This window comes from Bidens hawaiensis, unplaced genomic scaffold (genome assembly GCF_021521415.1).
Source record: "Bidens hawaiensis isolate Kalapana, Puna unplaced genomic scaffold, B.hawaiensis_p1.1 tig00003781_1, whole genome shotgun sequence".
Taxonomy (NCBI): Eukaryota; Viridiplantae; Streptophyta; class Magnoliopsida; order Asterales; family Asteraceae; genus Bidens; species Bidens hawaiensis.
The window spans coordinates 550,643-563,692 of NW_027491218.1; the positions used below are offsets into that span (position 1 = coordinate 550,643).

At 34.6% G+C, this 13,050-nt stretch overlaps 1 protein-coding gene across 1 annotated transcript; it reads left to right on the forward strand.

Annotated features, from left to right (window-relative positions):
- Positions 1-10,600: 10,600 nt before the first annotated feature.
- LOC143624429 (disease resistance protein RPV1-like) lies at positions 10,601-12,870 on the forward strand. The gene is made up of 2 exons (XM_077095089.1): positions 10,601-11,112; positions 12,132-12,870. Exons 1-2 carry the CDS (start codon positions 10,601-10,603, stop codon positions 12,868-12,870), a joined length of 1,251 nt encoding a protein of 416 aa, XP_076951204.1.
- Positions 12,871-13,050: the final 180 nt, after the last annotated feature.

Sequence of the window (13,050 nt, forward strand, 5' to 3'; positions counted from 1 at the left end):
GCGGTGACCTAAAACACAAACAGATAGTCACCATTCTAAAAAAATATTTCAATGCGGAGCTGTTTATTTCTTTGCTAGTTTGAGGCCCGTGTATTACACGAGTAATTGTTGAAAATTTTAAATTTTGACAATCAAGTGAAATACAGTTAACAAATTGATCATATATTGTTAATACAATTACAATTAAAATTACAGAAATTACATAACTAAAATTACACAAATATGTTACAAATAGGTAAAACTTCTTTATACACTACATTTGTGATTGTATTAGCCGGTATACATTTATTAAAAATCAAAATCTTTAGTCCATATCTGCTTGTAACTCTTAATAAAGTAACATATAGGCCTACTTATAACTCTTGATATAGCCATATATAGTTGTCCGTGTGACAAAAAAAGGTTCTCCAAATACATACCAACTCTAGATAAATGATAATATATATCCATGATACTAATAAAAAAATATTCATACACATAAAATATCATAGTTTTTAATCAATTAATATTATGTCATTTGAGAACATCTGCTCATGTTTATAAAAAAAACATGATTGTCCCAAAAACCATATACATGAACTTTGATGATATAATCATTCTTAGAATCTTTACAATTTGAAATTGATTGATCATGATAAATTTGTTGTCATTAATATTATGTGTGACAAATTTTTAATTAACTTTATATTTTACAATTAAAAATTGTATAATCAAGCAACATAAAAACCGAAAATTTAAATGTAACAAAATGATTAGTTTATTTCATATGAATGTAATTGTCAGGAAAATGGAAAATACATACTAACATTAAAACTATGTTCAAATAATAGTGATTATTCTGAGTTAGAAGAATATTAGAAGATTCAAAGTTGCATAAAGTGAATGTAGTGATTCTTATTTATAATTGTTGAAAGTAGGGTTGTCACTTTTACCCGTAACATGAAACCCAACCCAAGAAAACCCGTACCTGAACCCAAACTACCCGACCCGAGAAACTCGAACCCAAGAAAATACTAACCCGAAGCTGAACCGAAGTAATTCGGGTTGGTTCTTGGGTCCGAATTCTAGGTTTCGAGTCAACCCGGAAACTTTTAGTTTTAAAATCATATGTATTTTTATGTATTAAAGACTAAGCCTTAGCCGCTGACATTATTAGGATTTAGTCCAAGTCGATTGTTCTCATTCCACATATTATGAATCGAATGTTTATTGTTTTTAATTTTGAATATAAACCATAATAAACACTTCAAAATTCACTAACAGTCTCTTGTCAATCCGTATGGAGAATACTTATTATATGTAGTAATGGATTTAGTTGGAACAAATTTATAATTTTAATGTTATATATTGAAATGACTTGTAGTAATGAATATAGTTGGAACAAATCTATAATTTATTTAACTATATTTGATTAATATCCCTGTATTTATTTTTTATTTTTTTCTTCCAATTATCATATTTTTATTAGTATGACGTGTTACTTAGGGTGGTAATGGTGGGGTTGGGGGTTCTGGTACTTCGAATTGGTCGATAAACCGTCGTTAACCTTCACCACCCCCACCCTCCCACGAAGAATCTCCATAAGAAATCGGGCATGTGAAGTAGAATAGGGGATTATTTTACGAAGTAAACATTTCTTTTATTATTTATACTTCTAATTTTTATTTCTTTTCTTCGTAATCTCCATACACACCTAATAAATCTTCATAATCCCAATAGAGTTTTATAAATATAAGAACCTACATTAATTGATTTCATTCTCCATAATATCTATAAGGTAACAACCACTCATTGATTGATTTAAAATGAGTTGAAATGTAATATTGACATGTTTATATAATTTACAATCCTAAAAGTATATAAACACATCATAATTTTTTTCTTTGTTAGGCCAACTTTTTATTGAGTTGACTTTTATGCTTATATATTTAATTTTCATTATTTTTTTTGAATAACTAAAGTTTGTTTCCACCTATTTTACCTTATGTCTCAAATAAGAGTAGAGTTCATTATCTTTTTGGTTGTAAGCCACACACCTTTAAATTTTATTATTAACAAACCGTTACGGGTTTTCCAGAAACTCGTTATTGCTATGTTTGGTACTGATTTGATACGATCTCATCCCTTGTATAGATAGACGACATACTACATCTTACTCTAATTTAATGTTTTTGTTAAAAGTATCTAACATATAAAAAGAAATAAATACTTGGTCTTTTGAAGTATATGCTCAAACATTGAATACGTCCCTTGGGTGAATGAATGGTCATTTGTCTTTCAACAAGAAAACATCAAATAAGTTTGTAACAAAAGAATATTCAAACACAAGGTATAATCAACTTTCAATAGTCAGCATAGTATTATTATCTGGTTAATTAGGTTTATCGATATTTTGTCATATTACCCGAGAATCAAGAAACCCGTCCTTATTGATAATAAACTTTGTTTTATCTTACACAGACAAAACCTTTAAACACATTGGGTTGGATTTGAGAGAGTGCGGGAAGTCTTAGGTTTAATGCGTACAGACAATAAGAACTAAAAAGAAATTTGTCGTTCAAAAAGATTCTTATCGTGAGAGTTAAACCTTGTGTTTATGCTTTGACCGACGGAAATAAAAACTTTTACATATTTTTGTTTAGAGAAAGTGTTTGGTGTGTATAATATTATTAAACGTGTGAGGTTATGGCCTTCGATCACTGTAGCTAGACGTGCTAAACGGTCACATAAATATTTGCTTACCTGACACTCACGTCAACCATAGAGGGTGAATTAATGAGCTATCATCATTTAATTCTCATGTTGAAACCATGGATAGATCAAGATGTCATGTCCTCAAAATACTATTTTTTTATCGGCTAACTCATGCGTCTTGTAATCTTATATCCATTATAAATTAGGTCGGTATGTAATATGCTCTAAACTCTGTTGGTAAATCAAGAACGTACAATCATACCCACAATAGGATGGATAAGAGATGAAGAACAAGTTCTGAACTAAACTTTCTAATTGATGAATCGATCTGTTATGTTTACAATAGGACTGATGGGTTCTAACCCTAATAACTGTAAATTAAACAGTTTCTAACTTTCATATATAAATACTAGACCCTTCTACTTTATCAAATACATAAACATACTAAACATACTTTCTACTAATGACACATGAACCCTTTTATTTAGTTTAACTTTCAATAAACTCTAAATAGTCTGCCATTAGAGTTAAAGGGCGTAGCAATTAACTTGACGTTGTCTTTATGAAAAGTTATGCCGGTTCAAATTGTTTAGGCATTGTGCCGTTTTCTTTTAAATGACGCGACAATATGTATATGCATATGTATATGTATATGTAATGACGCAAAAGTGTGAAATGCATGCATCAACTCAAATAATCAGGTGCAATTTGTTTGGTCCTTGTTTTCAAATCTGTGCATTTCAGTTTGTCTGTTTGTATATGTTGAACGACTACCATTATGTACATATCTTAATACCGCTAGGTTACAAGCCCTTTGGTGTATACTAAATCATCTAAAGATTTCATTGTTGCATAATCTGGGGGTTAGATATTTCGGATCTCAACCACCTGGGCTAGCTCAAGTGGCCAGCCAAATGATGGGTAAGAACTTGATGCCGGTTGGCCTCTCAAGTTCGAATCTTGATGGCGACACGAGTTTTCTATTAGAGTGTCCCTTCCCAGAGAGCTTGCTCTTGTGGGCGGACAACTCCTGTCAAGTGGCAGGGGCTCGAAATTTTCTCGTGGAACGCCTAGCCAAACTCGGATGCCAAGCGTGGGCCCAGTTAAGACAACATAGTCTTGGCACGAGTGGGGCGGTTGGGGCTCTCTCTGAGAGCTGTGGCTAATTATTCAACCACTATGAAAGTCACCGTTCAAAAAAAAAAAGATATTTCGGATCTCGAGACCCATTTGTTCAATGCCATAAGAGCTAACCCTACATGTGATCAACACAACCAGAAAAGTGATGCAAAGTCTGATAATCAAAATCACAAACTGTTTAAACAATCAATTCATAATGTAAAACAAGATAAAAGACATTCAATCAAGTTCATATTCATTCAAAACATAGAATCTGATCAAAGTTAGTTTACACAAAACCCTAGCGTAAAGTGATACAATGGTTTTAGCCTGACATCGGCATCACGAAGGATTTGCTTATCTGATGAGAGGATGAAAGCATGCGATGAACGGACAAATCGGAGGCTTCGAGATGGTGCAAAATCGTCCTAGGGCTTGTACTTGGTTTCTGGAATGAATGATAGTTCGAAATAGGGGCTCAAAACTGATTATATCAAAGTTAGATTAATTTTTCCGTCAGGAGGGATGTTAGCGCGACACTAACATCTAGGGGTGAGCCTTTAGCGCCGCGCTAAGAACTCATTTATATGATTTTTAAATATGATCTTAGAGTATCTCTAAGATCACCACAGGACCCCTTAGCGCCGCGCTAAGGGTGTCTGACACATCCTCTTTATTTTCTTCTTTTATTTTGCATAGGAAAGCGTGTCAATCATTGATATGGGCTAAATTATATATAAATTCAATATGTATTTCTTACACTTTTGAGTTGGTTTTTATTGAATATATTTCTATATGGTTCATTTTAAGATTTTAATGGTTCCGAGAAACAACGAGGTAGAATAGAATACTTTTGCTAAACTTGAGATCAATGAATAATAATAATAATAATCTATTTAAGGCCATATAATTGTGAACAGGGAATGATTAATTTAGTCCTAATCAATCTGGCAGTTCACGTTTTCAAGACTTGCTAATTCTCATGGAATTCAAAGTTGGTGTTTTGGGACTTGGGTCGACGATTAAAATGAAAGACAATAAACAAGTTATGGTTTTGCAATCCATAAAAATATATTAACCAGCCCACTAAAACTTACGGCCCAAGTAAAATGGAATTAAAAGGAGGGCAAATAGAGAAGACTCAGGAGGGGAGCCGTCACATAATATTATTATTAGTCGAATTCAGGAGGCTACCCGGTGTAGGAGGGAGGCGCAAGAAAGAGAGGAAGAGAGAGAAGCAAGCATCTAGGTTCGAGCAGAGAGTGTCTGGGTTCAACACCTACTCAACCAAACATCATTATTATTGGTTTGAATTTATTATTATCTTTATGAATTCATTATTTGAGCCAATTCTTTAATATTAATTTAGTATTAGTTTTTAGTAAAACCCTCAAATAATAATAAATAAATAGTCGTGTCTGTAGTTGAGTCTAGTCTAGTTAATTTACGTAATTTAAAGAGTCTCGTGGGTTCGATATCCGGACTTACTTAGCTGTACTAGAGTCGACTGGTTCACTTGCCGGTTAGTAGTTTTAGTTAAGTTAAGAGTCTAGAATTATTACTTAGTGTCTAGATTAGCATAATTTTAGTTAATAACATTATAACTACTTTTAGCACATCAATCATCATGAGTCTTCTACATCTTCGTTCCAAGCCTGTAATTCATCTCGATAAACGTCCTTAACGTCAAGTATCCTAAAACACATAAACATGCGTGAAGTACCAAAGTTCACATAATATTTAAACTAAAAGTAAACAAATAATATAATAATATACATGACTTTTACCCGACCATCAAGTTTTCGGGCCCGAATGGATCGGGTCGATCATTGGGTCAGATAAACAAAATGCAATATCACTATCATAACAAAAATTTATCGTTAACATTCAATAAAGTGCAATGTCATGTTATATAAAAAGATATTACATATCATAATTGTTCCCTATGCGTTTTCATGTTTTGAAAACGATACCTTCAATCGCGACTTTCATAAGGACCTCATTTTTAATATAACAAATATAAACATTATTCATATGGTAAGTCCGTGCCATGGTTCTCGGTACAATAATGAGGGAATGGTAGTTAAAGGTCCTGCCCTCATCTGGTAAGTCCTTTCAAATAAATAGATAAATAAATAATTATGTGTAAGGATTTATATCAACGAGGTATATGTTTCTAATCAATGCAACATTTTGTGTTTAGTAGTCTTTAGAGCTGGCTAATGTGGATGTTGAAGATGACAAAGTGGTATTTGCTCCATGGACAGAAACCAATTTCAGAATAGGTGATGCTCCGTGGTGGTCTTAGAAACTACATTTATCGACTATAGCATGTTTTTGTTTTACGATTGGCTAGTGGCGGATCCAGAAAATTTTCTCATAGGGGTTGGAAATTTTTTGAGTCAATACTCATTTATATATATAAAAAATTTCGTTTCTAGTTCGGCTGTACGGGTTGGTTAAGTCGATTTATAACTTTTTTGGTCCAGTTCATTCATTCCGGTCGGTTCGTATCATATATAAAATATAATTCCTACTTAGATAAATGTATATAAAAGTTATATTTTTCTGTTTGATATACAGCCATTTGACCGATTTTAAGTTGTTAACTCCAGACACTGCTAAATATTCGTTTTAAGGTTCTTGTATGAAGGTAAGTTATGAAAAGTACATATAAATCTAAGACAGAATTACAAATTTTGTCCTTTAAAAAAAGCCAAAAATCGGTTCGTGTCCTTTTCTAAGTTTCCTTGCAGGCGGTGTACTTTAAACTTTTTTTTCCTTCAAGTTTTGTCCTTTACGCTAACTGGGTTAGAAAAACTCAGTTAAATGCCCTCACGTGAGACGCATGTGAGGGCATTTTTGTCTTTTCGTCTACTGGTAGTTATTTATAATTAAAAAATAAATTAATATATTATAATAATAATATATCATCAAATCCAGTATCCATCTTCTTCTTCACCATAATAACCCCCAGACCTAATTCTTCTTCAATTCTTTCTCCTGCTTCCGTCTTTAACATCCAGCCGCCGGTCAAATCCATCACCGCCGCCGTCCGACGCCGGAGATCACCGCCGGAAAACGACATGTCAGTCACTAAAAATGATCTTCCCGTCTTCTTTCTCTCTCTCTACTCTCTCCCTCCCTCTCACTACACCAACACCACCACTACCTAAGCCACCGACCCATCCTTTTCCAAAACTCCGGCCACCATGAACACAAAACCCACAGCTACCGCCACACACCAACCAACACTTGTAACTGCCACCACAAGACCATACTTTCTTAAATCGGCCACCGCCAGCCACCGTCACAAATTCCGGCCACCAGAAACAACCACACCACCATACCTGCAACCAGTCACCTACATCACCACCGCCGGAGAACCCATAAACCCAGATTCCGGTCAAACTCGCCGGAGAAGACACAAACCCAGATCCATCTCCACTCCCACCGGAAACCACCATGGTCAACCACCCTCTTCGATTGCAATCAAGTCCAGGGGTTTTTATATAGAGAGAACCGAATTATTCTATGCACTTGATTTTCTATATAAAAATCTACAAATGGTTTCACAATCAATTATTGACCATACTACAGGTCTACAACACAGGTTCACCGCCAAGATTGAAACCTGATCACATAATTGAATCTTTCCCATTTGCCCCAATCGAGCCCAAATTTACAACCACCACCAAACGAGCACTAATTTTGCAATCGATTCCTCAAATGCAACGGTGGAAAACCAATTTACAGATCTGGTTCTTTAACCGTAAATTTTTGACTTTAACCAACTTACCTTCGGCTACAAACATATTGAGCTAAGTCAACGTCTTCTTAAGATTCGCCGAAAGATTCTTGTTTTTCTCTTAAGCAGCATCTGAATTTGATTGGGAGTGGATGGCAGTGGTGGTGGGGGTGATGTCATATAGCAGGGGAGACAAGGAAGAAGATAGTGGTGGTGAGGGTTTGACCGGAATCTGGGTTTATGGGTTCTCCGGCGGTGGTGATGTAGGTGACTGGTTGCAGGTACAGGTGAAAAGACAAAAATGCCCTCACATGCGTCTCACGTGAGGGCATTTAACTGAGTTTTTCTAACCCAGTTAGCGTAAAGGACAAAACTTGAAGGAAAAAAAAGTTTAAAGTACACCGCCTGCAAGGAAACTTAGAAAAGGACACGAACCGGTTTTTGGCTTTTTTTAAAGGACAAAATTTGTAATTCTGTCTAAATCTAATAAATAGAATAGATGTTAATAAAATTAAAAAAAAAAACAAAAGAATTTATGTCCCTAGGTTAAATCGATCAGTATAATAAAGAATTTATATAGTTGGAGTTCCTTTTTTATTATTTAGTTTTGCACAATAAAGATCAAAATATATAATAAATTAAATGAAACTTTGTTAACTTCTTGACTGGGCCAAAACAAATTTTAAAAAGCTCACGTAACTCAAAATCAATTAGGGCACTGCAGGTCGTGTGTGTTTCACTCTCTACTTCCTTCCAAGTAACATAATGAAACCACCGTTGCACCAGCTGGTGAAAAATATTCTGGCTATTCTACCGTTTTTCTTCTACTTTTCTTTCATAACCCATCAGTTTTAAAATTTCATAGGGGTCGGTGACTAAATTTTACAGCGGTCGGTTCGAATTATAACACTATAACAGTGCTAATTATTATTTTTTCACAGGGGTCGGCCGACCCCATATGATATGGGTAGGTCCGCCCCTACTATTGGCGTTTTAGGTTGTGTTTTTAAGATTTAAAGTAGTTTTAGACTTTTAGAGACTGATCTACACATATATTTGGCATGACAATCAACACGATAGATCATAGATATGTGGCATTTTTATAAAACTTTAAACCACAAGAAGATCATAGATGATTCAAAAAACCGTACATATTTATGGATATAAAAAACCATAGCCCAAAACCTTAAGCAAACATGTTCCAAACAACGAGTCCAACACAACTGTTTACGCCTTTATGGTCAACAATTTTTAATTTACACCAACCTAAATAAAATAACAATAATATAAAAAACATAAAAATAACCGAAACCATATCAAAATGAAAGGAATATTAAACAACTTAGTGAAAACTTAACACCACTCGACATACGACGAAATAATAATAATAATAATAATAATAATAATAATAATAATAATTACTGGGTAATGTATCGATGATAGATCAACAAAAAAGTAAAAATAAAACTTATAAATTATAAGTCCGACAAACCTATAATCCTAAACCATATTTGTCTATATAACTATTGAAAAAAAAGAAATAACAAACAAACAAGAAAACAAATATTAAACGTGTTAAAAAGTATTACTTACTACGTAATTCTTAGATGATAACAACATATTTAATCTCCAACCCAACTATAAATCCATGTAAGTCCAAAACAAGCCCGCGACAACAAGCTTAAACAAATATACCCACAAACTAAACTATAAACCCATGTACATCCAAAACAAGCCCGCAACAACAAACTCATACAAACAATCCACAAATTGAACTCAAACTCCAACTATACTCATCTCAATCAAAGATCTCAGCTATAAACTTCAACTCTAACCAACTATATGTGAACATATTGATCTCAACTGAAACAACCCAAATAATGTTACTTATACATAATTACCGTAAAAAATGAATATATACATATTAAATAAAAACAAAAATTGGTTGAAAAATAAACATTTGATTAGAAAATAATAATTTCAAAACGATTAAAAATAAAAAACCTAAAAACCTCACATGACACACGGGCTAAAAACTAGTATATTTATATTTATATTAAGTAATAAAACGTTTAGGGTTGTAAGAGATCCATCCACCGGCTAATACCAACCGGATTTTCACGACTCTGTCACAAACATGAAAACTTAACTGATACCGATCAAGTTCACTTCATATTCCTGCCACACCATGCAGGACAGCAGGAGACTAGCCACTAGTTGTTATTTAATAAAGATTATTACCAACTGTGTTTTCATTAAAAATAAAAAACACGTCAATTACCTAACCCGTAGGCCCCATATCAAAAATAGACGTTGACTTATAAACCTTTACAAATTGAGGAATTACCACTAAGGCCAAGTGTAGTGGGGCTATAACTTGAGCGAGAAGGGGCGTGAAGGGGCGCGAACACCGCCCCCTCTGGGCGAAAAGGGGCGCGGGCGAGAAGAAGAAAATATTATTATTATATTAGTATGTGTGTTATATATATCAATGTTGTTGAAACCGGACCGGACCGGACGGTCGAACCGGTCGTCCGACCGGGATTCGGTCCATCGACCGGTCCGGTTCACATAGTTTGCTCGGCTGACAGGGAACCGGCCGGTCCGAACCGGTTCAGCCGGTTGAACCGGAAAACCGGACCGGTTGAACCGGTTTTTAAGAAAAAAAACCATTTTTTAAGCTTGATCCGTCATTTTTGACCAAACTTGTTCGGCCGGTCCGACCGGTTCGACCGGTTGAACCGGTGAACCCGTAGGCCATCCGGTTCGGTGTCCGGTCCAGTTATGAAAACATTGATATATACACACACACATATATATATATATATATATATATATATATATATATATATATATATATATTACTATTGTAGCCCCTACACCATTACACCCCAAAAACAAATTTTCACCCATTGCTGACTAAGCGCCACACGGCGCAAAACTCCCCAATTTGTAGCCCCTCCACTACGCATAGCGTAATAGGAATCTTCTTCATCATCTCACTCAGATCATTCATAGGTTTCAATAAGAGTCATAATAATGGTTGTTCTCACCGAGCTTTTACCAGGATCCACGTACAAATATGAGGTGTTTTTAAGTTTTAGAGGTGCTGACACTCGCTACGGTTTCACGGATCACCTCTACGACACTCTTTTGAATTCGGGTATCGTCACGTTTTTGGACGATGAAGAGATTGAAACCGGAGAACAATTGAAACCAGAACTGGAGGGTGCCATTAGATCATCTAGAGCTTCTGTTATCGTCTTGTCCGAGAATTACGTGTCTTCCACATGGTGCCTAGATGAACTGGCATTAATCCTTGAGCAAAGGAGAAACTTTAAACAACTTGTTATCCCAATCTTCTACAATGTCGAGCCCACGGATGTCAGGAAGCAACAAAACAGCTTCGGGGAAGCAATGGCGAAGCATAAACAGCGGATGGAGACCGAAACAAATGCAGAGAAAATAAATATGTGGGCTCAAAAGATAGAGCTATGGAAAGGGGCACTCACTGAAGTTGCTGGTTTAAAAGGGATGGATGCCAAAAACAAGTAAATGCACAACTATATCTCACTTGATTTTATTTTAAAAACTTTTGTAGATGTAAGAGCATTCGCATTCAAATCACCAAAGTTTTGGGTGATTAGATGAGAGGGAAAATAAAATGATTTTTTTTCTGATTTGAAAAGTTACTGTTCATCTCCTATAATTTTTTTAATATCTGTTGAACATGGTTGTGAGTGAAAGAGAGAGAAAAAGTAATGATAAAGATATAAAAAGTATTATTTAATTGGATTTATAGATGGTGGATATAATGCGAATGCTCTAAGCATCATTTAGCATTAGACATAACTAGACGGGTGTCCACGCCATGCAGCGGGAAACCCAGATATTGGTAATCATTTAATAAGTTTATGGGTATTCATTGTTCAATTTGAAGTCGTAAATCGTTAAAACCGGTCGGCAATTTGATTTCACGGTTGATTATTTTTTTTACTTTTGGCCGGTCGTTTTCAATTTTCGAAGATTGTGTTTTGGTTTTCAACGACAAAAAACAAAAAAACCGTTACTAACGGTTTGACTCACTGTTTAATTTAAAACCATCAAAACCAAACGGCAAACACCCCTACATATAATTTTTTTTTAACTGAAAAGAACTATAACAATATCATACTCAAATTAAAGATAAAAATATGCTTATTTTTATGGTGTAATTGTATATATATATATAAGTTTAGTTTGAAAAAGTTTGTAACTGTTCTTTAAATTTACAAATGTTGATTATATTTGAGGGGGTAATATTGTAACTATAATAAATAAAATTGAATATTACGTGAGTTTTAATATGACAATGACTTTTTTTTTGCCCCCATTCAAGATTGTACCATGTGCCATATTGCTTGTCAATCCCTTAACATGAAGTGTCTTAGTTTGTTCATATATGGTATATTATATATAGTATAGATTATTTTAAAAATGATATGTGTGGTTTATTGGTTTAAATCTTGAATTGTCATACCTTTGGATCAGGTTGTCTAGTTTCATAGTTCTGGTTGACATTAATTTTCAGGAAAGAGACCAAGTTAATTGAAGAAGTTGCTACTAACATCTATAGTGGATTAGGTGCACCCTTAAGTAATACATTGCCACCCCTTATTGGGATGGACTACGAGATTAGATTAATTAGCTCATGGTTAACAGATGGATCCAGCCATACGGCCAACATTCTTACACTTGTAGGCATAGGCGGGATTGGGAAGACATTCTTGGCAGAATATGTTTTCCGGTTACACTCTCGTAGATTCCTCAAAAGCAGCTTTATTAAAGATATCAATAGAGGAAGTGAAGAAAATTTTAATGGATTGCTTGATTTTCAAAAGAAACTCCACAGAGACGTTGCAAAGAAAACCCCGCCACGAAATGATGTCTCTGTGTACACATCTATGATTGAAACTGCACTAAAAACACAGAAGGTGTTTATAGTGCTTGATGATATTGGTAGTGTGGAGCAGTTGGATGCTTTACTTGGAAACAAAATGCTACACGAAAAAAGCAAAATCATTATTACAACAAGGGATGCATCTCTATCAGAAAGGTGTGCCTTATTTGACCAGGCAGTTCAACCCAATCATCAAGAGGTTTCACTTAATGGCTTATCGGAGTTTAAATCACTAGAGCTGTTATGCGTTAACGCATTCAAAAGTAATAGTCCCAAAGAAGGTTTTAGGAAGGTTTCAGAAAAGCTTGTGAAGTATTGTGAAGGACATCCATTGGCTCTTCAAGTTTTGTGCAAGTCACTACATAATTGAGATTGCATACTGGGAAGACACAATAAAAGAGCTAAAGGAAGAACCTCATTCCCACGTAAAAAAACGCATTGAAGATGAGCATTGACTCTTTGCCATCGAAAAACAATAAGGAGTTGTTTAAGCATATTGCTTGTTTTTTTGTGGGAACAGATAGAGATGTGACAGAAACAATATTGAATG